Source organism: Oncorhynchus mykiss, chromosome 4 (genome assembly GCF_057628025.1).
Source record: "Oncorhynchus mykiss isolate SJ-2025 chromosome 4, ASM5762802v1, whole genome shotgun sequence".
NCBI classification, from domain to species: Eukaryota; Metazoa; Chordata; class Actinopteri; order Salmoniformes; family Salmonidae; genus Oncorhynchus; species Oncorhynchus mykiss.
Genome location: NC_143025.1, coordinates 86473752 through 86500000, shown reverse-complemented (window position 1 = coordinate 86500000; position 26249 = coordinate 86473752). Strand labels below are relative to the sequence as shown.

The 26249-nt window shown below is 46.6% G+C and overlaps 2 protein-coding genes, 1 long non-coding RNA gene and 1 other non-coding gene across 15 annotated transcripts in view; 2 read left to right on the top strand and 2 right to left on the bottom strand.

Moving 5' to 3' along the window:
- LOC110522568 (coiled-coil domain-containing protein 85C-A) overlaps positions 1–7606 on the bottom strand; it is a 117597-nt gene extending 109991 nt beyond the window's left edge. Inside the window, exon 1 of one of the 2 annotated variants that reach the window (XM_021601026.3) lies at positions 6090–7606. In XM_021601026.3, the coding sequence (XP_021456701.2) occupies positions 6090–6828 (739 nt within the window). In that variant the 5' untranslated portion in view covers positions 6829–7606. The remainder of the gene's footprint in view (positions 1–6089) is intronic. The other variant, XM_021601025.3, reaches the window with a different exon arrangement.
- An 836-nt stretch (positions 7607–8442) lies between these two features.
- Positions 8443–21234, bottom strand: LOC110522567 (cholesterol 24-hydroxylase). Of its 2 annotated transcripts, XM_021601024.3 has the most exons (15): positions 20687–21234; positions 20367–20441; positions 20167–20248; positions 19910–19983; positions 19573–19659; positions 19248–19386; positions 18796–18909; positions 17000–17162; positions 16696–16761; positions 16529–16601; positions 13922–14006; positions 11917–12027; positions 9924–10012; positions 9780–9846; positions 8443–9643 (listed from the first exon to the last, which is right to left on the bottom strand). In XM_021601024.3, the coding sequence occupies exons 1-15, from the start codon at positions 20833–20835 to the stop codon at positions 9488–9490; spliced, it is 1530 nt and encodes a 509-aa protein (XP_021456699.3). In that variant the 5' UTR covers positions 20836–21234; the 3' UTR covers positions 8443–9487. The 2 variants fall into 2 exon arrangements, with proteins under 2 accessions (XP_021456699.3, XP_090089629.1); XM_090233503.1 differs by lacking the exons at positions 8443–9643; positions 9780–9846; positions 9924–10012; positions 11917–12027 and adding an exon at positions 13053–13815 and having other exon boundaries at positions 20687–21179.
- trnat-ugu (transfer RNA threonine (anticodon UGU)) lies at positions 21180–21251 on the top strand. Its single transcript has one exon. It is a non-coding gene; the product is annotated as a tRNA-Thr (tRNA).
- A 2733-nt stretch (positions 21252–23984) lies between these two features.
- Positions 23985–26249, top strand: LOC149984170 (uncharacterized). Of its 10 annotated transcripts, XR_016495639.1 has the most exons (7): positions 24117–24192; positions 24332–24372; positions 24422–25231; positions 25281–25452; positions 25707–25845; positions 25887–25976; positions 26018–26063. It is a non-coding gene; the product is annotated as an uncharacterized LOC149984170 (long non-coding RNA). The 10 variants fall into 10 exon arrangements; XR_016495636.1 differs by adding an exon at positions 23985–24102 and having other exon boundaries at positions 24144–25231; XR_016495638.1 differs by lacking the exon at positions 24332–24372.

Below are 26249 nucleotides of genomic sequence, written 5' to 3'. Positions count from 1 at the left end.
CACTCAGGCCTTGACTGAATCCATCTAGAGGGGCAGGGCCACTCAGGCCTTGACTGAATCCATCTAGAGGGGCAGGGCCACTCAGGCCTTGACTGAATCCATCTAGAGGGGCAGGCAGACTCTGGCCTTGACTGAATCCATCTAGAGGGGCAGGGCCACTCTGGCCTTGACTGAATCCATCTAGAGAGGCAGGGCCACTCAGGCCTTGACTGAATCCATCTAGAGGGGCAGGGCCACTCTGGCCTTGACTGAATCCATCTAGAGGGGCAGGGCCACTCTGGCCTTGACTGAATCCATCTAGAGAGGCAGGGCCACTCAGGCCTTGACTGAATCCATCTAGAGGGGCAGGGCCACTCTGGCCTTGACTGAATCCATCTAGAGGGGCAGGGCCACTCAGGCCTTGACTGAATCCATCTAGAGGGACAGGGCCACTCAGGCCTTGACTGAATCCATCTAGAGGGGCAGGGCCACTCAGGCCTTGACTGAATCCATCTAGAGAGGCAGGGCCACTCAGGCCTTGACTGAATCCATCTAGAGGGGCAGGGCCACTCAGGCCTTGACTGAATCCATCTAGAGGGGCAGGGCCACTCAGGCCTTGACTGAATCCATCTAGAGGGACAGGGCCACTCAGGCCTTGACTGAATCCATCTAGAGGGGCAGGGCCACTCAGGCCTTGACTGAATCCATCTAGAGGGGCAGGGCCACTCAGGCCTTGACTGAATCCATCTAGAGGGGCAGGGCCACTCTCGCCTTGACTGAATCCATCTAGAGGGGCAGGGCCACTCAGGCCTTGACTGAATCCATCTAGAGGGGCAGGGCCACTCAGGCCTTGACTGAATCCATCTAGAGGGGCAGGGCCACTCAGGCCTTGACTGAATCCATCTAGAGGGACAGGGCCACTCAGGCCTTGACTGAATCCATCTAGAGGGGCAGGGCCACTCAGGCCTTGACTGAATCCATCTAGAGAGGCAGGGCCACTCAGGCCTTGACTGAATCCATCTAGAGGGGCAGGGCCACTCAGGCCTTGACTGAATCCATCTAGAGGGGCAGGGCCACTCAGGCCTTGACTGAATCCATCTAGAGGGGCAGGGCCACTCAGGCCTTGACTGAATCCATCTAGAGGGGCAGGGCCACTCAGGCCTTGACTGAATCCATCTAGAGGGGCAGGGCCACTCAGGCCTTGACTGAATCATTCTAGAGGGGCAGGGCCACTCAGGCCTTGACTGAATCCATCTAGAGGGGCAGGGCCACTCAGGCCTTGACTGAATCCATCTAGAGGGGCAGGGCCACTCAGGCCTTGACTGAATCCATCTAGAGGGGCAGGGCCACTCAGGCCTTGACTGAATCCATCTAGAGGGGCAGGGCCACTCAGGCCTTGACTGAATCCATCTAGAGGGGCAGGGCCACTCAGGCCTTGACTGAATCCATCTAGAGGGGCAGGCAGACTCTGGCCTTGACTGAATCCATCTAGAGGGGCAGGGCCACTCTGGCCTTGACTGAATCCATCTAGAGAGGCAGGGCCACTCAGGCCTTGACTGAATCCATCTAGAGGGGCAGGGCCACTCTGGCCTTGACTGAATCCATCTAGAGGGGCAGGGCCACTCTGGCCTTGACTGAATCCATCTAGAGAGGCAGGGCCACTCAGGCCTTGACTGAATCCATCTAGAGGGGCAGGGCCACTCTGGCCTTGACTGAATCCATCTAGAGGGGCAGGGCCACTCAGGCCTTGACTGAATCCATCTAGAGGGACAGGGCCACTCAGGCCTTGACTGAATCCATCTAGAGGGGCAGGGCCACTCAGGCCTTGACTGAATCCATCTAGAGAGGCAGGGCCACTCAGGCCTTGACTGAATCCATCTAGAGGGGCAGGGCCACTCAGGCCTTGACTGAATCCATCTAGAGGGGCAGGGCCACTCAGGCCTTGACTGAATCCATCTAGAGGGACAGGGCCACTCAGGCCTTGACTGAATCCATCTAGAGGGGCAGGGCCACTCAGGCCTTGACTGAATCCATCTAGAGAGGCAGGGCCACTCAGGCCTTGACTGAATCCATCTAGAGGGGCAGGGCCACTCAGGCCTTGACTGAATCCATCTAGAGGGGCAGGGCCACTCAGGCCTTGACTGAATCCATCTAGAGGGGCAGGGCCACTCAGGCCTTGACTGAATCCATCTAGAGGGGCAGGGCCACTCAGGCCTTGACTGAATCCATCTAGAGGGGCAGGGCCACTCAGGCCTTGACTGAATCATTCTAGAGGGGCAGGGCCACTCAGGCCTTGACTGAATCCATCTAGAGGGGCAGGGCCACTCAGGCCTTGACTGAATCCATCTAGAGGGGCAGGGCCACTCAGGTCTTGACTGAATCCATCTAGAGGGGCAGGGCCACTCAGGCCTTGACTGAATCCATCTAGAGGGGCAGGGCCACTCAGGCCTTGACTGAATCCATCTAGAGGGGCAGGGCCACTCAGGCCTTGACTGAATCCATCTAGAGGGGCAGGCAGACTCTGGCCTTGACTGAATCCATCTAGAGGGGCAGGGCCACTCTGGCCTTGACTGAATCCATCTAGAGAGGCAGGGCCACTCAGGCCTTGACTGAATCCATCTAGAGGGGCAGGGCCACTCTGGCCTTGACTGAATCCATCTAGAGGGGCAGGGCCACTCTGGCCTTGACTGAATCCATCTAGAGAGGCAGGGCCACTCAGGCCTTGACTGAATCCATCTAGAGGGGCAGGGCCACTCAGGCCTTGACTGAATCCATCTAGAGGGGCAGGGCCACTCTGGCCTTGACTGAATCCATCTAGAGAGGCAGGGCCACTCAGGCCTTGACTGAATCCATCTAGAGGGGCAGGGCCACTCAGGCCTTGACTGAATCCATCTAGAGGGGCAGGGCCACTCAGGCCTTGACTGAATCCATCTAGAGGGGCAGGGCCACTCTGGCCTTGACTGAATCCATCTAGAGAGGCAGGGCCACTCAGGCCTTGACTGAATCCATCTAGAGGGGCAGGGCCACTCAGGCCTTGACTGAATCCATCGAGAGGGGCAGGGCCACTCAGGCCTTGACTGAATCCATCTAGAGAGGCAGGGCCACTCAGGCCTTGACTGAATCCATCTAGAGGGGCAGGGCCACTCAGGCCTTGACTGAATCCATCTAGAGGGGCAGGGCCACTCAGGCCTTGACTGAATCCATCTAGAGGGGCAGGGCCACTCAGGCCTTGACTGAATCCATCTAGAGGGGCAGGGCCACTCAGGCCTTGACTGAATCCATCTAGAGGGGCAGGGCCACTCAGGCCTTGACTGAATCATTCTAGAGGGGCAGGGCCACTCAGGCCTTGACTGAATCCATCTAGAGGGGCAGGGCCACTCAGGCCTTGACTGAATCCATCTAGAGGGGCAGGGCCACTCAGGTCTTGACTGAATCCATCTAGAGGGGCAGGGCCACTCAGGCCTTGACTGAATCCATCTAGAGGGGCAGGGCCACTCAGGCCTTGACTGAATCCATCTAGAGGGGCAGGGCCACTCAGGCCTTGACTGAATCCATCTAGAGGGGCAGGCAGACTCTGGCCTTGACTGAATCCATCTAGAGGGGCAGGGCCACTCTGGCCTTGACTGAATCCATCTAGAGAGGCAGGGCCACTCAGGCCTTGACTGAATCCATCTAGAGGGGCAGGGCCACTCTGGCCTTGACTGAATCCATCTAGAGGGGCAGGGCCACTCTGGCCTTGACTGAATCCATCTAGAGAGGCAGGGCCACTCAGGCCTTGACTGAATCCATCTAGAGGGGCAGGGCCACTCAGGCCTTGACTGAATCCATCTAGAGGGGCAGGGCCACTCTGGCCTTGACTGAATCCATCTAGAGAGGCAGGGCCACTCAGGCCTTGACTGAATCCATCTAGAGGGGCAGGGCCACTCAGGCCTTGACTGAATCCATCTAGAGGGGCAGGGCCACTCAGGCCTTGACTGAATCCATCTAGAGGGGCAGGGCCACTCTGGCCTTGACTGAATCCATCTAGAGAGGCAGGGCCACTCAGGCCTTGACTGAATCCATCTAGAGGGGCAGGGCCACTCAGGCCTTGACTGAATCCATCTAGAGGGGCAGGGCCACTCAGGCCTTGACTGAATCCATCTAGAGGGACAGGGCCACTCAGGCCTTGACTGAATCCATCTAGAGGGGCAGGGCCACTCAGGCCTTGACTGAATCCATCTAGAGGGGCAGGCAGACTCTGGCCTTGACTGAATCCATCTAGAGAGGCAGGGTCACTCAGGCCTTGACTGAATCCATCTAGAGGGGCAGGGCCACTCTGGCCTTGACTGAATCCATCTAGAGAGGCAGGGCCACTCAGGCCTTGACTGAATCCATCTAGAGGGGCAGGGCCACTCTGGCCTTGACTGAATCCATCTAGAGGGGCAGGGCCACTCTGGCCTTGACTGAATCCATCTAGAGAGGCAGGGCCACTCAGGCCTTGACTGAATCCATCTAGAGGGGCAGGGCCACTCAGGCCTTGACTGAATCCATCTAGAGGGGCAGGGCCACTCTGGCCTTGACTGAATCCATCTAGAGAGGCAGGGCCACTCAGGCCTTGACTGAATCCATCTAGAGGGGCAGGGCCACTCAGGCCTTGACTGAATCCATCTAGAGGGGCAGGGCCACTCTGGCCTTGACTGAATCCATCTAGAGAGGCAGGGCCACTCAGGCCTTGACTGAATCCATCTAGAGGGGCAGGGCCACTCAGGCCTTGACTGAATCCATCTAGAGGGGCAGGGCCACTCAGGCCTTGACTGAATCCATCTAGAGGGGCAGGGCCACTCAGGCCTTGACTGAATCCATCTAGAGGGGCAGGGCCACTCTGGCCTTGACTGAATCCATCTAGAGAGGCAGGGCCACTCAGGCCTTGACAGCATCACTGTCCAACGTCTCCTGTGTTATGATGTAGTTCTGTCTGTCTGAACGGTCTGTCTGTCTGATGAGCCTGTATGTCTGAACAGTCTGTCTGTCTGACCAGCCTGTATGTCTGAACAGTCTGTCTGTCTGACCAGCCTGTATGTCTGAAAGGTCTGTCTGTCTGACCAGCCTGTATGTCTGAACGGTCTGTCTGTCTGACCAGCCTGTATGTCTCAACGGTCTGTCTGTCTGACCAGCCTGTCTGTCTGACCAGCCTGTCTGTCTGACCAGCCTGTATGTCTGAACGGTCTGTCTGTCTGACCAGCCTGTATGTCTGAACGGTCTGTCTGTCTGGCCAGCCTGTATGTCTGAACGGTCCGTCTGTCTGAACGGACTGTCTGTCTGAATGGCCTGTCTGTCTGAGCGACCTGTATGTCTGAACAGTATGTCTGTCTGTTTGAACGGCCTGTCTGTCTGTCTGTCTGAATGACATTGTATGTCTGAGCGGTCTGTCTGTCTGACCAACCTGTCTGTCTGAATGACCTGTATGTCTGAACGGTCTGTCTGTCTGAACGGTATGTCTGTCTGTCTGAATGGTATGTCTGTCTGTCTGAATGGTATGTCTGTCTGAACGGACTGTCTGTCTGAATGGCCTGTCTGTCTGAGCGACCTGTATGTCTGTCTGAATGGCCTGTCTGTCTGAGCGACCTGTATGTCTGAACGGTATGTCTGTCTGTCTGAACGGTATGTCTGTCTGTCTGAACGGTATGTCTGTCTGTCTGAACGATATGTCTGTCTGTCTGAACGGTATGTCTGTCTGTCTGAACGGTATGTCTGTGAGTATAACAGGTGAATGACAGGTGAGTATAACAGGTGAATAACAGGTGAGTATAACACGTGAATGACAGGTGAGTATAACAGGTGTATGACAGGTGAGTATAACAGGTGAATGACAGGTGAGTATAACAGGTGTATGACAGGTGAGTATAACAGGTGTATGACAGGTGAGTATAACAGGTGAATGACAGGTGAGTATAACAGGTGAATGACAGGTGAGTATAACAGGTGTATGACAGGTGAGTATAACAGGTGTATGACAGGTGAGTATAACAGGTGAATGACAGGTGAGTATAACAGGTGAATGACAGGTGAGTATAACAGGTGAATGACAGGTGAGTATAACAGGTTTAACAGGTGTAGGACCTTCGACTTACCACAGAGTCCATTAGGGATGCTCCTGTGATGGTGTGGTGCTGACAGGTCATCCATGGACCTCCTCTGGAAGGTGCCTCCCAGCTTGCCCTCCCTTTCCGCGGGCAGCTTGTGTATGTGGTTGTGGCTGTTGTGGTTGTGGTGGTGGTCGGGACTACCTGCGCTCCCAGTGCTGGAGGTACTACTGCCATCCCCGACATCCCGAACTGTCCCAGTCCCGCCATTCAGGTTGGTGAGGCTGGACTGGGAGTCTATGGAGCTCCGGGAACCGACTCCGTTCCTCTCCTCATCCAGCATGAGGATGATCTCCTTCAGGTCCATGTTCTCCCGCACCACCCTCTCCTGGTTGGTCTCGAGCTCTTTGAGCTTTAGCTGGTAGGTACCCACCTCCTTCCACATGGCACTTGCGGAGTACCGGCCAAACCGTTGCCACTCCCGGGACAGCTTCTTGCCCTTCTGCCGGTCGTCATCCAGGAAGCAGCAGAGCTCGCGCAGCTCGTTGTTGTCATCCTGGAGCTTCTGGTTGATCTCCTTCAGGTTGCGGATCTCGTGCAGGTGCACCTGCAGCCTCCGGTTAACGTCTTTCATCATGTTGCCGTGGTCGATCATTAGGTTCATCTTCTCGTTGTCCAGCCTCCGTAGGCGCTTGACCAGCTCCTCCTTGCCGCATCGCAGCAGCTCTTCATCCGGTAGCTGATTCAGGTCTGGCTCCTTGGGTCCCTCCGGCAGGTTTTTAGCCATGTCTCCCAGCGCGGTCTGTGCTTTCTCCTCGGTCAGATATAACAGGAGGGCAGTAAGCTGGATGTTTAGGCTAAACTAACCGAGTCTCAATTGCGGAATTGTATTGAAATGTGAATACATGATACGGAAATAAAGGTGGCACCTCGGATCAAAAAGTTGAATGAATCAAATGAAAATGCGATGTTGTCTACGTCAACCATTCAGAAGTGGCAACATGCAGTACACCCTCACCTGTCGTTCGAAAAAATTACTCGCGCTTGGTATTTGCAATTATTCTTTATCTTTGCATTTGTTCATAAATCGTGTCTATAACGTGTAAATATTGGTAACATCCCGACAAAAAAACAAGTGGATGTTTACCGATCAAAGCTCCATCACGTATCCCTCGCGCTGAGAACTGTCAGAGGAATCCTCCGCATTCCAACGTTGCATGTGAAAATCCTGTTATGCACGTATGAAAGAAATCATCAAAAATGATTAACAATTCTGCTTCAAATCGAAAATAAATATGCGTTTGGAAACGTTTTTATAAAAAACGAATTAATAGCACTCTATTTACTATTGCCGCATGTTGCATTTCCGAGACAACAGAAACGAATGGCTTTTACAACCGACACAGTGCTCGAGCTCTTTAAAAAATAAGCCTATTTCCCCGAAGTGGTGAGCGCCTGCACGCGCAGCAGAGTGAATACCGGAGCTCGCTGGGAATTAGCACGGTCCTTCACTGTTTCACTGTAGTGCTTACTCTGGTTTGAAAAGGTTCAAGAAGCTCTCGATCAAGACAGCCAATCAAGAGGCAGGCCTGATCGTGCCTGCTCCAAGCAATGGATGTCACGGCCTTCTTAAAGGGCCAGTAAGGAACTTCACTTCACACGTTATGAAAGACGTGAAAATGCATTATTTTCTTATAATTAAAAATGTATACATGTATCAATAAATGATAAAACAGAATAATTTATAAAATAGACCACTATTCTTCATTTTTTAAAACATTTTTTTAATTTAAACTTTATTTAGCTAGGCAAGTCAGTTAATAAGAGCAAATTCTTATTTACAATGACGGCCGACCCCGGTCAAACCCTAACGACGCCGGGCCAATTGTGCACCACCCTATTGGACTCCCAACAACGGCCGGTTGTGATACAGCCTGGAATCGAACCAGGGTCTGTAGTGACGCCTCTAGCACCGAGATGCATCATTTATAGCTATGTGACCTGTTATTATCGTGTTATAAACATATTATAAACATGGTTTGGCCTAATAACCTATAGCACTATAATAAAGCACTATCTCCTGCTTTCAGTCTGCAGAATGTCTTAATCCTTTTAATTGCTATGTGAAAATGATGATAGCTTTAGTGTACACTTCCTTGCCCTGGCATGTTGACCCAATTCAAACAATGGATACACTGTTTCCAAACGTTGTACTAATTACTGAATCATCAAAGCTGAGGCGGCAGAGGAAAGACATTTTACACTTGATTGAGTTTTCACAATGCAACCCATCATAAAACTATAAGTAGAATTCTTCCACTTGCAATTCAGTCAACAGCAATTCATGCAACATGTATTTAAAATGACACTCATCTAGAGGTCACGAGTGTAAACAAGAAAGTGGCAAAACATGAATGGTCTTTATTTCGCGGGTTTACAGCGACACCTTGTGGACAAAATTATTATTCTTTTCTGGGGCTCAGTGATTTTGGCTAAATGATTCTCCTAAAACCGGCTACGTTTACTAAAACAGAAGCACTGAGGTAATAATGTTGATTCGAAAGTTCACCGAAAGTTCACCGGAATTTCACAGATCTATCTAATATTCAATATTATTTTACAATGTAGAAAATAGTAAAAATAAAGAAAAACCATTGAATGAGTAGGTGTGTCCAAACTTTTGACAGGTACTGTATATTGAATAAAAATATAAACACAACATGTAAAGTGTTGGTCCCATGTTTCATGAGCTGAAATAAAAGATCCCAGAAATGTTCCATACGCACAGAAAGCTTATTTCTCTCAAATGTGGTGCAAAAATGTGTTTATATCCCTGCTAGTAAGAATTTCTCATTTGCCAAGATAATCCATCCACCTGACAGATGTGGCATATCAAGAAGCTGCTTAAACAGCATGATCATTACACAGGGGCACCTTGTTCTGGGGACAATAAAAGGCCACTCTAAAATTTGTAGTTTTGTCACACAACACGAGATGCCACAGATGTCTCAAGTTTTGAGGGATTGTGCAATTGGCGTACCAACTACTGGAATGTCCACCAGAGCTTTTGCCAGAGAATTGAATGTTAATTTCTCTACCAAAAGCTTATTCTGAATGGCTGGGCCTAGCTCCCAAGTGGGTGGGCCTATGGCCTCCCAGGCCCAGCCATGGCTGTGCCCCTGCCCAGTCATGTAAAATCCATAAATTAGGGCATAATGAATTTACTTCAATTGATTGATTTCCTTATATGAACTATAACTCAGTAAATCCATTGGGAAAGTTGCATGTTGTATTTATATTTGTGCAAATATATGCGCAAGATTGGTAAAACATTGATGATGTGTTCATCTTTTTTTTGAAGACAGTGAAGAAGAAAGACGGAATGAGTCGGATAAGAAATATGTTGAGTTGTCAGACGAGGGCTAGTCATCTCCAGGTTCCAGTAGTCAGGCTGCGGCTGTCTGTCCTCGGTGTCTGATGCTACACACCACTCCGCTCTTTGGTCTCAGAGTGCCAGTGTCCAGGATGTCAAAGGACTGGCCAGGCAGCAGGCTGAAGTCAAACCTCTGGAGCAGCTTGGCCATCACTACCTTCGCCTCCATCTGCAAACAACAGAAGGAATCTGGTGTGAGCGAGCGCGCGCGCGCGTGTGTGTGTGTGTGTGTGCGTGTGTGTGTGTGTGTGTGTGTGTGCGTGTGTGTGTGTGTGTGTGTGTGTTTGTGTGTGTGTGTGTCTCACCTGTGCAAAGCTCTGTCCCAGACATGAGCGTGGTCCCAGGGCGAAGGGGTAGTAGCAGTAATAAGGCCTTCAGGACAGAAACAAACACAGCATCCATATCATGTCAGTTAGCTCATAATCAATAAACAATATTGGGTCACTTACTTGGCAGTGTCCGGATGGAACCTCTCTGGGTCAAACTTCAGCGGCTCCTCAAAGAACTTATCCAACCGTCCACAGACATATGAATTGAACTGTGAACAGACAAGATCGGGGCAAACGTAACATATGTGAGACAGCGTCAGATACAACAGTTAGAGTAGTGTACAGTAGAGACACACCAAAATAGTCAGTGAGGTGCTGACTAAAAGAAAAAACAACCTTGTAAATATGAACAAATATTTTTTATTCTTATTTTTTTGTAGATAGTTTGGACACACCTACTCATTTGAGGATTTTTTTTTATTTTTTATTTTTTTTTTACAATTTTCTACATGGTAGAATAATAGTGAAAACATTAACACTTTGAAGTACAACATACCTGCCGAACGCTCTAAACACTAGGCTACCTGCCGCCACAATAACCAAAAAAAGTGTTAAACATATCAAAATAGTTTTGAGATTCTTCAAAGTACCCACCCTTTGTCTTGATGACAGCTTTTCACACTCTTTGCATTCTCTCAATCTATCTCTGAAGACCATCCAGTCCCATCCTTCAGCTCCCCTCAACCCCTCCCATCTATCTCTGAAGACCATCCAGTCCCATCCTTCAGATACCCTCAACCCCTCCCATCTATCTCTGAAGACCATCCAGTCCCATCCTTCAGCTCCCCTCAACCCCTCCCATCTATCTCTGAAGACCATCCAGTCCCATCCTTCAGCTCCCCTCAACCCCTCCCATCTATCTCTGAAGACCATCCAGTCCCATCCTTCAGCTCCCTTCAACCCCTCCCATCTATCTCTGAAGACCATCCAGTCCCAGCCTTCAGCTCCCCTCAACCCCTCCCATCTCTCTCTGAAGACCATCCAGTCCCATCCTTCAGCTCCCCTCAACCCCTCCCATCTATCTCTGAAGACCATCCAGTCCCATCCTTCAGCTCCCCTCAACCCCTCCCATCTATCTCTGAAGACCATCCAGTCCCATCCTTCAGCTCCCCTCAACCCCTCCCATCTATCTCTGAAGACCATCCAGTCCCAGCCTTTAGCTCCCCTCAACCCCTCCCATCTATCTCTGAAGACCATCCAGTCCCAGCCTTCAGCTCCCCTCAACCCCTCCCATCTCTCTCTGAAGACCATCCAGTCCCATCCTTCAGCTCCCCTCAACCCCTCCCATCTATCTCTGAAGACCATCCAGTCCCATCCTTCAGCTCCCCTCAACCCCTCCCATCTATCTCTGAAGACCATCCAGTCCCATCCTTCAGCTCCCCTCAACCCCTCCCATCTATCTCTGAAGACCATCCAGTCCCAGCCTTTAGCTCCCCTCAACCCCTCCCATCTATCTCTGAAGACCATCCAGTCCCAGCCTTCAGCTCCCCTCAACCCCTCCCATCTATCTTTGAAGACCATCCAGTCCCAGCCTTCAGCTCCCCTCAACCCCTCCCATCTATCTTTGAAGACCATCCAGTCCCAGCCTTCAGCTCCCCTCAACCCCTCCCATCTATCTCTGAAGACCATCCAGTCCAATCCTTCAGCTCCCCTCAACCCCTCCCATCTATCTTTGAAGACCATCCAGTCCCAGCCTTCAGCTCCCCTCAACCCCTCCCATCTATCTTTGAAGACCATCCAGTCCCAGCCTTCAGCTCCCCTCAACTCCTCCCATCTATCTCTGAAGACCATCCAGTCCAATCCTTCAGCTCCCCTCAACCCCTCCCATCTATCTCTGAAGACCATCCAGTCCAATCCTTCAGCTCCCCTCAACCCCTCCCATCTATCTTTGAAGACCATCCAGTCCCAGCCTTCAGCTCCCCTCAACCCCTCCCATCTATCTCTGAAGACCATCCAGTCCAATCCTTCAGCTCCCCTCAACCCCTCCCATCTATCTCTGAAGACCATTCAGTTTTGATTTCTAGCTGCTATATATTTTTCCACTGTGATGTGATGTTTCACAATATGAACAAATATTACAAAAACACTTGACAGTGGTGTTGAGGTAACTCACGAAGCATGTGACTCCTGCTGGGATGGGGATGCCGTTGATGGTGATGTCATTGGGGATGAAGCGAGACGTACCGGGAGCAGTGGGATACAACCTCAGAGTCTCCTTCAACACCTGACGGGGTAGATGGATTATCCAACACAACATGTTGAGTTACCTGGCCTTAGACGTGAGGACTTGTCAGCTCCCTGAGATAATGCTTTGGCTTTCGCTCAGTGGACTAATACAAGAAGAGGCAATCTGGTACACAGATGACCCAGATGAAAACCTTATATACACTACTGTTCAAAAGTTTGGGGTCACTTAGAAATGTCCTTGTTTTTTAAAGAAAAGCACATTTTTTGTTCATTAAAATAACATCACATTGATCATAAATACAGTGTAGACATTGTAAATGTTGTAAATGACTATTGTAGCTGGAAATTACTGATTTTTAATGGAATATCTAAGTAGGCGTACAGAGGCCCTTTATCAGCAACCATCACTCTGGTGTTCCAATGGCATGTTGTGTTAGCTAATCCAAGTTTATAATTTTAAAAGGCTAATTGATCATTAGAAAACCCTTTGCAATTATGTTAGCACAGCTGAAAAATGTTGTGCTGATTAAAGAAGCAATTAAACTGGCCTTCTTTAGACTAGTTGAGTATCTGGAGAATCAGCATTTGCGGGTTCGATTACAGACTAAAAATGGCCAGAAACAAATAACTTTCTTCTGAAACTCGTTAGTCTATTTTTGTTCTAAGAAATTAAGGCTATTTCATTCAAGAAATGGCCATGAAACTGATGATCTCGTACAACGCTGTGTACTACTCCCTTCACAGAACAGCGCAAACCGTCCCTAACCAGAATAGAAAGAGGAGTGGGAGGCCCCGGTGCACAACTGAGCAAGAGAACAAGTACATTGGAGTGTCCAGTTTAAGAAACAGACGCCTCACAAGTCCTCAACTAGCAGCTTCATTAAATAGTACCCTCAAATCACCAGTCTCAACGTCAAGAGTGAAGAGGCGACTCTGAGATGCTGGCCTTCCAGGCAGAGTTGCAAAGAAAAAGCCATATCTCAGACTGGACAATAAAAATAAAATATTAAGATAGGAAAAATAACAATAGTCATTTACAACATTAACAATGTCTACACTGTATTTCTGATCAATGTGATGTTATTTTAATGGACAAAAAATATGATTTTCTTTCAAAAACAAGGACATTTGTAAGTGACCCCAAACTTTTGAACAGTAGTGTATATTATTACATTATATACAGATTTGTATTATTTTCCCCTAACCCTACCACCCCTTCCCTAATTGGAGTAAACTAATGGACAACAATACTTAGGCTTCCACTTCCAGTTTATACATACTATATACTACATACTACATACAACATACTACATTCCAAATACTACATACATTTCACAGACAGTATATTTCAGATTAGCTATCTTTTGTTTGTTTTTAGTCCCATCCTTCAGATACCCTCAACCCCTCCCATCTATCTCTGAAGAACATCTTGTCCTAGCCTTCAGCTCCCCTAAAACCCCTCCCATCTATCTCTGAAGAACATCCTGTCCTAGCCTTCAGCTCCCCTAAAACCCCTCCCATCTATCTCTGAAGAACATCCTGTCTCATCCTTCAGCTACCTTCAACCCTCCTATCTATCTCTGAAGACCATCCAGTTTTGATTTCTAATTGCCATATATTTTTCAAATGTGATGTGATGTTTCACAAATGTTCTGAACCTTTTTATTCTCGTAGTTTCTACAGATTGTAAATTAAAGATACACATTTTTGCTAAGAGTATTAATATATTATTGTTTGATTGATGATGGCTTTTCAAATCCCCCAGCAATGCTTTTTCCAGAGTTAGCTCCAACTAAGTGTTGCAATTATTCAGCCATTCCTGAACCTGCGAACAAAAACAAGCTACATATGGGCAGTACCAAAACAAGTGATCTAATGATTCTGTCACTACAGTTAATATAGTATAAAACCTATCAATTAAGTCACTGTACCTGAGACAGGTAGGTCATTTTCCCCAGGTCCTCAAAGCTGATTTCCTGTTTCACCCCGATGACGTCGTCTACTTCTTGCTTCGCACTGGAGAAGTTATAGACACCAAGAAACTCAACCAAAGTATTTTTTTTATTATGGAAATCATTAATAAACAAAGAGGTATGATAAATCTACCCTGATTGATTTGATATTGACAAATGTTCCAAATATTCTACATTTGGTGTTTTTTGTAATGATGTAAGTGACCATTGTGCTGTTGTTGCTGTTATAAATACTAAGACAAACCCACGCTTTATTCGTAAGAGAAATTTGAAGAGTTTTAATTAGCAGGCTTTCTTTCGTGATTTGTTTTATTTTGACTGAAGCAAAATTGAGCTTATTCCTGATGTGGAAACTGACTGGAAATTATTTCATGATGTTTTTTTCCAAATAGTAAACAAACAAACATGCCCCATTCCGCAGGTTCAGGGTTAAAGGTTGGGTTAATCCATGGTTTTCTTCTGAGCTGTCTTGTATTATTCACGACCGTAATCTAGCCTGGGCTAAAGCAAGGAAATCATGTTCTGATGCCGAACGGCTTATTTTTAGGCAGTTACGAAACAAGTGTTATTTTCTTCTCAGGAAGGCCAAGTCTGAATATTTTATGTCTGTTACCACTGATAAGCTGAATGACCCTAGAAAGTTGTGGAAGGCTATTAAGTCTATGTCTGGTAACAGTAATGTTAATGAATTACCGTCATGTGTTTTGAAGGACTCTGTTGCTGTATATGACAAAACTGAAATCCTGAATTGTTTCAATGAGCACTTTGTATCATCTGGTAGGCTGTTTGACTCAGTGTCCTGTGTCTCTGTACAACCCTGTGTGGATGAACCAGCGAGAGCTGGTCAAACTTTTAGCTTTTTGCCATTGTCAGTGCAGGATGTACATAAAGCCCTGAAATCCTTAGATCAGAGAAAGCCTGCAGGTCCTGATCTTTTGGATCCCTGCTTTTTAAATCTGCCAGCTGATTTCATAGCTGAACCACTTACATCTCTGTTCAATCTAACCCTGGAATGTAATGACATTCCGAAAATCTGGAAATCAGCATTTGTCCTACCACTTTTAAAAGGGGGAGATCCAACTCTTGTAAATAATTATAGGTCAATCCCAAAGCTGTCACCCCTGGTGAAAATACTTGAAACCCTTGTGAGTGAACAGCTAAAATAGTTTTTATATACTAACTCTATTTTATCAATGTACCAATCGGGCTTCAGGAAGAAGCATTGCACAATTACAGCAGCCATGAAGGTTTTAAATGATATCACTGAAGCCATTGACAAAAAACAGCACTGTGTCTCACTTTTTATTGATCTCTCTAAGGCTTTTGATACAGTTGATCATGCTATACTAAGGCAGAGATTGTCGAGTGTAGGTCTTTCGGAGCATGCAGTTGCATGGTTTGCTAACTATCTGTCTGATAGAACTCAGTGCACTCAATTTGATGGGTTTATGTCTGTTAAATTGTCTGTCTGTAATGGTGTGCCCCAGGGCTCTGTACTTGGTCCCCTCTTATTCGCTATTTATATCAATAATTCAGACAAAAATGTGCAAAATGCGCAACTTCACTTTTATGCTGATGATACTGTTTTTATTGTTGTGCTTCATCTCTCACAAAGCTTTCCAGAACTTGCAAACTGATTTTTATACTGTTCAACATACCTTGTGTCAATTGAAGCTTATCCTCAATACTGACAAAACTAAACTAATGGTGTTTTCTAAAGCAATAAATAGATCTCTGAATCTTTCACCTATTACTACCTGTCATATAAATATCTTGGAATTTTAATTGATGACGGCCTCTCTTTTAAATTGCATATTCAACAACTTACAAAACATTGAAGCTGAAGCTGGGATTGAATCTTTTGAAGCCAGAAGGAGGCTAGTATCAGCTACATGTATGCCTTTACTAGACTATGGGGATATTTTATATATGAATGCTTCCGCTCAGTGTTTGAGATCAATTGACACCCTTTACCATGTCACTTTGAGATTTATTTTAAACTGCAAAACCCTTACGCACCACTGCACTTTGTATACCAGGGTTGGCTGGCCTTCTCTAGTCACTCGTAGGCTCAGTCACTGGTATACTTTTATTTACAAAGCCATTTTGGGTTTACTACCTTTTTATTTGGCCATTTTTATTGTTCAGAAATGTGGTGGGTACTCTCTTCGTTCGCTGGACTTTATCCTGCTAACTGTTACAAATGTCCGAACTGAATTTGGTAAAAGGGCTTTTATGTACTCTGCGCCATCGTATTGGAACGCCTTACAAAATACTTTTAAACTGGAAGAACGTGTCCTGATTGGTGTTTTTAAATCACTGATGAAGGATTTTGAGACTGATTCCTTCACCTGTCAATTTGCTGTTTTATGATTTTGTTATACTCTTGTGAATTAAATGGTTTTTACTAGATTACTTGTAGTTTTTCATGTTGTCTGTCTGTAATTGTGTAATGACTTGGTGCTGCCTATCTTGGCCAGGATGCTTTTGAAAAAGAGATTTCAAATCTCAATGAGCCCTTTCTGGTTAAACAAAGGTTAAATGAAATGAAATAATAAGACCTACTTGGCCAATATCTCAGGCAGCCTTCCCAGTTCCATGACAGCAAAAGCTAGTTGATTGGCTGTTGTCTCTTGACCTTTCAAGAGGAAGACAAAAGGGTAAAGGCTGTTAAGGTAACTCCAGCTGCTGAATCTTGAATTGTGTGTGGAATTGTTTTCATGGAGACCCACCCGCAACGAATAACGTTACAAAGTTGTCCAGCATAAGCTCCTCATCTTCATTGTCTTTGTTTTCCTCTGAAATGATGAATATATACAAGTTTACAGCATTGAGACAATTCTGCTACTGAACCTCATCAATAACATGACTGTTTTAGCTGACAACGTCACATGCAGAGCCACAAAGTAAAAAGTCTCCAATGTTAGCCTGGTCCCAGATCTGTTTGTGATGTCTTGTCTTGCCAACTCTTGCCAACATTAGTAGGAGTTGGTAAGACAGCACAAACAGATCTGGGACCAGGCTACTACAACGTGCCTTTGCCAGCCGTCTTGAGGATCTGTGTCAGGATATCTTTAGGGACATCCTCGCCATTTTGGATGGCCATTTTCCTCTCGTTGATCCACCGTCTGCCTGTCGAACGCAATAGCTGAACGGACGCTTTCACCTCGTTGATGAACTTCTTGTTCTTTGGGTAGAGCTAATATGACATTCAACAAAATGTAATTGTTAGATTAGGGAAATAGGAAATTCCACCATATTTACAGGCCATCTAGGGACTGATGCTATGCAGTTTATGAAGCATTGTGGTGCAGTACATCTGTCTGTTGATGATTCAGTGTGCCAATGTTTTGACTGTACGTGTGCTTATAAAATAAATACATTAAGGATGCCATCTAGGGCTCTACGGTGTGGCAGAGCCGGACATTGACCCCACTGATAGAACTTGTGCCCCCCCCCCAGTTTTGTTTCCCCATAAACATAACAAATTATATATGAAATACCCTGCCCGGTTTTGCCAGTTTTGCCAGTTTTGCCAGTTTTGCCAGTAGCTCAGACCAGGGAAAAGAGGCTATATGCCGTGTGTGCGTTCATGATCTGAGGAGGGGGGAGGGAAGGAGGATGCAATGCTGTCATATTTAGTAGTTAAAATCCTCGAACGCATTCTGATTGGGCACCTAGCCATTCAATGTCATAAGGTACCGCCTTCATTACCTAACTAGCTGGCCAGTTATTATCTGTAGCTGTCTGCAAATGTAAACCACTTTTTCCCCCCTCTGTGTACCTTGTTTATTTTTCAGAGAGGGTAAAAAGTGGTTTACTTTTGCAGACAGCTACAGATAATAACTGGCTAGCTAGTTAGCTTCGTAACGGGCTAGCTTTGTTAAGTTATGGCAGTGGCGCGCTGAATAATTATAGCTAGTTGGCTTCGTAACGGGCTAGCTTTGTTAAGTTATGGTAGCGGCGCGCTAGTTGGCTAAGCTTTGATCAGCATGGATATCCAAAATGGCCAGGGACTGCCAAGAGCAAAACAAAATGATGACCAGCATGTCAAGAGGGAGGCCAAGCTCACCGAGCAGCCTACAGCAGGCCTGACCATGAGGTTGAGGACCCTAGCATCAAATATAATACCCACCCACCCCTCATGCCACATGCTGACCAACAACATGGAGAAGAGCCAGGTCCTAGCACCATCAGGAAGAGGGTAACATCACAACAAGCACCTGCACCTCCGTTACCCTGACGACCTGATGTAAACGCAAATAATCTGTTGTGAAGGGATGGGGATGCATGGGATAATGACAAGCAGTAGTTAAGGCAAAGATTTTTTTTTTGCATATTTTCGTTAGGGAACGCCTACTCTGTGAAGTGCGCGTGTGCAATAACTAAATTCACCTTTGCACTCCTTCTAAACAATCCAATATTTTACAAGTTTGGCAAAGGGTAAAGTCTGCAAAACTTAGTCCACTCTGTTCGTGACAGATTGTAGTTTTGGGAAGAGAAAACTGTATTGAGATCAAATACTTAATCAAATGTGTAGAATGTGGAAACGCCAAGCGGAGGCTTCACATTTATACACCGGTGAAATATCTGTCTCAATGTTTTATCTGTGGTTCAGGTGTTTGGGTTTCTCGTCTCTGGTTGTTTGGACGTATCAGCATTAGGAAAAGGCGGTGCTTCACTTCACACGGATCAGAAGGGAGAGGCTTTGCTGAGAATGTCCTTTAGTAAAGGTGGAGAATTCGCACACCGGAACTCTCAATTTATAACGCAGCTGACCAAATTACACAAGATTTTTGTTCTGGGTTAACCAAGATTATGTCACTACTTACCTGGAAGGTGGAGTCTCTGACATAGTGGACCATTCCCTTCAGACACATCTCTATGGCTTTGGGGAACGGAGTGTCACTCTCCTTCAACAGATCAAGATCCACTCCAAACGCCACCTACAGGTAGAAACACCGATTAACAACATTGATGATGATGATACATTTATTATGTTTATGTTTCAGATCAAGCTTATTAGCATGTCATAATAATACCTGACCAGCAGCAACTCTGAGTCCTAGTTATGCATTATAATGGCTAGCCTGCTGGCTTGGCTGCCTAATAGCTAGATTACACTGTAGCTTGCATAATAACCATGTAAGTCAATTGTCATAACCTGAAAATGTGTCACTTTGACTGGTTCTCCTGTTTGTCATGAAGACAGCTTTATGTGAAATATTAAACTGGTAGGGGTAGTGGGTTGATCTGGGGGGTAACAGGAATGACCATTCGTTACCTTGGTGATGATATCCAGGGTCACAAGGTTGAACATTTGGTGCATGTTGGCGGCTGTGTTGGTGTCAGCCATGTCTGCCAGTTTATCCATCAGACGCTCTGCCCGCTCGTTGAACGCACCCATCTGACCACGTAGGTACCTGGCAATACACAGCACGATGGAAGGATGGATGGATGGGTGGTTGGATGGGTGGTTGGATGGGTGGGTGGGTGGGTGGGTGGGTGGGTGGGTGGGTGGGTGGGATGGGTGGATTGGTTGACTGACAGACAGACAGACTGATCCATTGATCAATAGATTGTTGAAGTGAAATAGAGAAGTGTCTTACAGACTGCTGAAGGCAGGGTCCATGATCCTTCGCTGTTTGTACCACGCATCATGATTATGAGCCGTAATCAGACCACTTCCCAGAAACCTGTGGAAAAGCAGAGTATTTACTGTACCCTGACACTGAATCCACTTGCCAATGACCAAGGGGTCCAGTTGTAATGTGGAGGTGGCTTAATGTAAGTCAGACAGCATTCAGCTTGAATGTATGGGAAAATATTGTACCGATCGAAGCGTCAACACAATAAAAAAACACACAGATGTAATGGTACGAAGTCGGTGGCTGTAATTGTTATATGTTGATATAGCATAAATCACACAACATATTCAGGAATCACCTCTGTCCAAACAGGTTGAAAAGACCCTTGTAGACCAGTGAGTCTTTGGGGTACTTTGGTGACATCAGCACTTCCTGTGGCGAAAAAGCAAAATGTCTGTTTAGTTTGTGGAGGAAATGGAATGGGCACTTTATTTTAGGATAGAGAACAGACAGAAATTACTGGGTATTTTCTTTGTAAAATAGTACAAAGAAATGGACAGATGCTTAACTTCTTTCCTTTAACCAGATGCGTGTAATATTCAGGCACAGGTTTACCTTGGTGGTATCAGGGCAGGTGACAAACAGCATCACAATGTGCATACCGTTGATACGGTACACCGGTCCATATGTCCTAGACCTGTCAAAGACACAATAGATTACACTAAATAGAATGTAAAATGTCCCAAGACAACTTGGTTGGTGTGTGTGTGTGTGTCTTGGCCACCAACACCACTGCTCCATGGCATTCAGCTCACCATTCCAGGAATTTGTCGTGGATAACTCGACCGTTGCTAATCTCCATCAGGATTGCGGAATGTCCGAATATAAAACTGTGGGATAACAAGAGACGTTTATTGCATAACTGACAAATAAGGACGTTATGTTGAGCCATCCCTTCAACCAAGTTCACTCAGTGAAAACGCAAAAGACCGGTGAAACAGCGACCCCTGGCGGTTATTAAGGATAACTTTTCTCTAGTTTCTCTGATCCTTATGTAACTCAATATACATAGTTGAAAATAACTTCCAGCTACAGTATTTAAAATAAATGTTCAGGTTACATAATAATGTCTTACCTGTCCCTTGGCGGTCCCGGTATGTGATCATATTTCAAATGAATATATTTTATGTACAGACAAAAACAGAGAAATACGATCAAAATCAAAGCAAGTAGGCACATAAGAACATAACCAATCCAACCTGCAATGAAATGAAAAAATGCCATATTGCAGTAGACTAGCTAGCTCGGTGACCCTACAAGCAGGGTATGTAGTCTGCTTTTGGACTGAATTTGGTCACCCGTAGTACTATGCCGCGTTCACGTCATAGTCGAAACTCGGAAATGTATAACTAGGTAAATGGTTATTGTTATACACATGCCGCGTTCACGAATCAGCAAAATTGACATTTCCGAGTGTCCTAGTTCCGATATATGAACGCGCACTAGTAGTCGACTTGTCTGCCTTTATGGTTTTACTGTGTTCGTGACCAATTTCCGGGGTTTGCTGTCTGTATAACAGGAGCTAGAGACACTAAAGACTAACTACGTACTTACTAAAATACGCATTTGGCTCTATAGCTCAGTGGCAGAGCACTGGTCTTGTAAACCAGGGGTCGCGAGTTCGATCCTCGCTGGAGCCTAGATATAATATATATTTTCTGCCACACGGGTATGCTGAGAACGAGTAGAAGAGAGCCTAGAATATGATATCGTCTTGATAAATATCTGATATATTTTGCACACATTTGAACCCCATGGGTGAAATTTTAAACACGTGTTGACTGCAAGTGTAAGAATGCAAGTTAGATTTACCGTATATAACGACTCCCACATCACTGCAGTCGGCTACTACAGACCGCGCTCGGCTTCGGGAGACGCACTCTCTTTCTGATGTCCTGCACAAGCTAAATTACTCTGAATTCATTATTGTAGGAGATTTGAACTGGGACATGCTTACATCTGTATCGGACTCTTTTAAAGACCTGTGTGACTCTCTGAATCTCACTCAATGAATTAATGCGCCTACAAGACCAAATATCAGCACCTAAGAAATCAACGCTATTGGACATTATTCTAAGGAAATGATGTCAGTGTTCACTGTGCAATTGTTTGCGTTATAAATACATAAATGATCAAAGCCAAATATTTTTTAAATATAGTTTAGACCGTTTGATGAGCAAGCGTTCTCACATGATCTGTACCATAATATAGACAGAGTAAGTCTGATTATTGATGCTGACACTGCCTGGGACTATTTTTATGTGAAATTTGTGTCCATTTGTGATAAGCATGCCCCTGTGAAGAAATTTAGAATCAGTGGAAGGGACAATCCCTGGTTTTCAGATAACTTGGCATAATTAATTAGAAAGAGAAATGTCTCTTGGGCTCAAGCTAGACATACAAATGCTTCTGTTGACTGGGCCTCCTTCAGAGCACTAAGAAACAAATGTACAGGATTGATCAGGAAGTCCAAATCAGATGTCTATCTAAATGCAGTCACAGAGAACCTAAACAACCCTACCAAGTTCTGGAAGCTAATCAGATCAGTGTCAGGTTCTAATGTCTCCTCGGACCTTCCTGACTTAATGATGGATTCTAATGAAGTGAAGGATAAAGCCTCTGACCTTCCTGACTTAATGATGGATTCTAATGAAGTGAAGGATAAAGCCTCTGACCTTCCTGACTTAATGATGGATTCTAATGAAGTGAAGGATACAGCTTCTGACCTTCCTGACTTAATGATGGATTCTAATGAAGTGAAGGATACAGCTTCTGACCTTCCTGACTTAATGATGGATTCTAATGAAGTGAAGGATAAAGCCGATATTGTAGGTGATTTTAACAAGCTCTTTGTAACTGTTGGTTCAGTTGTTGATAATGGTGGGTCCCAGGCCTCTAATGTCAGCTCTGTTACAGTCAACTATGATATAGGCCCTCATGTAAACCATTTTAACCTTGAGCCTGTTTCTTATGCTGAGGTCAATAAAGCACTAAAGGCAATAGACACTAAAAAGTCTACAGGTCCAGACAACCTGGATCCCCTACCTCTTAAAGATAGCAGCTGGTGTTATTACTGAACCTGTGGCACACATTTTCAACTTGAGTCTCCTGACCAATTCCATAACCAGCATTTGGAAATCAGCTTACGTCCTCCCGCTGCTAAAGGGTGGAGATCCCTCAGACGCTAATTATTACATTGAAATTGGGTTTTTATTTTCATAATAAAGCTTGCTTCCAGCTTATGGCTAGAAAGAAGCTTGTTCAGGCCACTTCTCTCTCTGTAATTGATTACGGTGACTTGTTGTATGCGATACTATCTTTTGCATCTTAGCCTATGCTGCTCTGTCATTGCTCATCCATATATTTATGTTTATATATTCTTATTCCATTCCTCTAGTTAGATGTGTTTGTATTAGGTATTTGTTGTGGAATTGTTAGATATTACTTGTTAGATATTGCTGTCGTAACTAGAAGCACAAGCATTTCGCTACACTCGCAATAACATCTGCTAACCATGTGTATATGACCAATACAATTTGATTTAATGCATGCAGCCTCCTCTGTCTTACAGAGACTGGACTGCTTATAATGCTTTATTACAAATTCCAAGTCACTCACCCACCATTTGCACATTGTACCAAATGGTAGATTGGACCTCACTTTATATGCGCAAAAAGTTCAATTTGTATGTGTTCATCTACAAAGCGCTTTTGGGTAAACTCCCTCTTTACCTCTGTAGTCTGTTCTCCTTCACCACCAGCAGGTAAACTCCCTCTGTAGTCTGGTCTCCTTCACCACCAGCAGGTAAACTCCCTCTTTACCTCTGTAGTCTGGTCTCCTTCACCACCAGCAGGTAAACTCCCTCTGTAGTCTGGTCTCCTTCACCACCAGCAGGTAAACTCCCTCTTTACCTCTGTAGTCTGGTCTCCTTCACCACCAGCAGGTAAACTCCCTCTGTAGTCTGGTCTCCTTCACCACCAACAGGTAAACTCCCTCTGTAGTCTGGTCTCCTTCACCACCAGCAGGTAAACTACCTCTTTTCCTCTGTAGTCTGGTCTCCTTCACCACCAGCAGGTAAACTCCCTCTGTAGTCTGGTCTCCTTCACCACCAGCAGGTAAACTCCCTCTTTACCTCTGTAGTCTGTTCTCCTTCACCACCAGCAGGTAAACTACCTCTTTTCCTCTGTAGTCTGGTCTCCTTCACCACCAGCAGGTAAACTCCCTCTGTAGTCTGGTCTCCTTCACCACCAGCAGGTAAACTCCCTCTTTACCTCTGTAGTCTGTTCTCCTTCACCACCAGCAGGTAAACTCCCTCTTTACCTCTGTAGTCTGGTCTCCTTCACCACCAGCAGGTAAACTCCCTCTGTAGTCTGGTCTCCTTCACCACCAGCAGGTAAACTCCCTCTTTACCTCTGTAGTCTGTTCTCCTTCACCACCAGCAGGTAAACTCCCTCTTTACCTCTGTAGTCTGGTCTCCTTCACCACCAGCAGGTAAACTCCCTCTGTAGTCTGGTCTCCTTCACCACCAGCAGGTAAACTCCCTCTTTACCTCTGTAGTCTGGTCTCCTTCACCACCAGCAGGTAAACTCCCTCTTTTCCTCTGTAGTCTGGTCTCCTTCACCACCAGCAGGTAAACTCCCTCTGTAGTCTGGCCTCCTTCACCACCAGCAGGTAAACTCCCTCTTTTCCTCTGTAGTCTGGTCTCCTTCACCACCAGCAGGTAAACTCCCTCTGTAGTCTGGTCTCCTTCACCACCAGCAGGTAAACCCCCTCTTTACCTCTGTAGTCTGGTCTCCTTCACCACCAGCAGGTAAACTCCCTCTTTACCTCTGTAGTCTGGCCTCCTTCACCACCAGCAGGTAAACTCCCTCTGTAGTCTGGTCTCCTTCACCACCAGCAGGTAAACTCCCTCTTTTCCTCTGTAGTCTGGTCTCCTTCACCACCAGCAGGTAAACTCCCTCTGTAGTCTGGTCTCCTTCACCACCAGCAGGTAAACTCCCTCTTTTCCTCTGTAGTCTGGTCTCCTTCACCACCAGCAGGTAAACTCCCTCTGTAGTCTGGTCTCCTTCACCACCAGCAGGTAAACTCCCTCTGTAGTCTGGCCTCCTTCACCACCAACAGGTAAACTCCCTCTGTAGTCTGGTCTCCTTCACCACCAGCAGGTAAACTCCCTCTTTTCCTCTGTAGTCTGGTCTCCTTCACCACCAGCAGGTAAACTCCCTCTGTAGTCTGGTCTCCTTCACCACCAGCAGGTAAACTCCCTCTTTACCTCTGTAGTCTGGTCTCCTTCACCACCAGCAGGTAAACTCCCTCTTTACCTCTGTAGTCTGGCCTCCTTCACCACCAGCAGGTAAACGCCCTCTGTAGTCTGGTCTCCTTCACCACCAGCAGGTAAACTCCCTCTTTTCCTCTGTAGTCTGGTCTCCTTCACCACCAGCAGGTAAACTCCCTCTGTAGTCTGGTCTCCTTCACCACCAGCAGGTAAACTCCCTCTTTTCCTCTGTAGTCTGGTCTCCTTCACCACCAGCAGGTAAACTCCCTCTGTAGTCTGGTCTCCTTCACCACCAGCAGGTAAACTCCCTCTTTACCTCTGTAGTCTGGTCTCCTTCACCACCAGCAGGTAAACTCCCTCTTTACCCCTGTAGTCTGGCCTCCTTCACCACCAGCAGGTAAACTCCCTCTGTAGTCTGGTCTCCTTCACCACCAGCAGGTAAACTCCCTCTTTTCCTCTGTAGTCTGGTCTCCTTCACCACCAGCAGGTAAACTCCCTCTGTAGTCTGGTCTCCTTCACCACCAGTAGGTAAACTCCCTCTGTAGTCTGGTCTCCTTCACCACCAGCAGGTAAACTCCCTCTGTAGTCTGGTCTCCTTCACCACCAGCAGGTAAACTCCCTCTGTAGTCTGGCCTCCTTCACCACCAACAGGTAAACTCCCTCTGTAGTCTGGTCTCCTTCACCACCAGCAGGTAAACTCCCTCTTTTCCTCTGTAGTCTGGTCTCCTTCACCACCAGCAGGCAAACTCCCTCTGTAGTCTGGTCTCCTTCACCACCAGCAGGTAAACTCCCTCTGTAGTCTGGCCTCCTTCACCACCAACAGGTAAACTCCCTCTGTAGTCTGGTCTCCTTCACCACCAGTAGGTAAACTCCCTCTTTACCTCTGTAGTCTGGCCTCCTTCACCACCAGCAGGTAAACTCCCTCTTTACCTCTGTAGTCTGGTCTCCTTCACCACCAGCAGGTAAACTCCCTCTGTAGTCTGGTCTCCTTCACCAACAGCAGGTAAACTCCCTCTTTACCTCTGTAGTCTGGTCTCCTTCACCACCAGCAGGTAAACTCCCTCTGTAGTCTGGTCTCCTTCACCACCAGCAGGTAAACTCCCTTTGTAGTCTGGCCTCCTTCACCACCAGCAGGTAAACTCCCTCTTTACCTCTGTAGTCTGGTCTCCTTCACCACCAGTAGGTAAACTCCCTCTTTACCTCTGTAGTCTGGCCTCCTTCACCACCAGCAGGTAAACTCCCTCTTTACCTCTGTAGTCTGGTCTCCTTCACCACCAGCAGGTAAACTCCCTCTTTACCTCTGTAGTCTGGTCTCCTTCACCACCAGCAGGTAAACTCCCTCTTTACCTCTGTAGTCTGGTCTCCT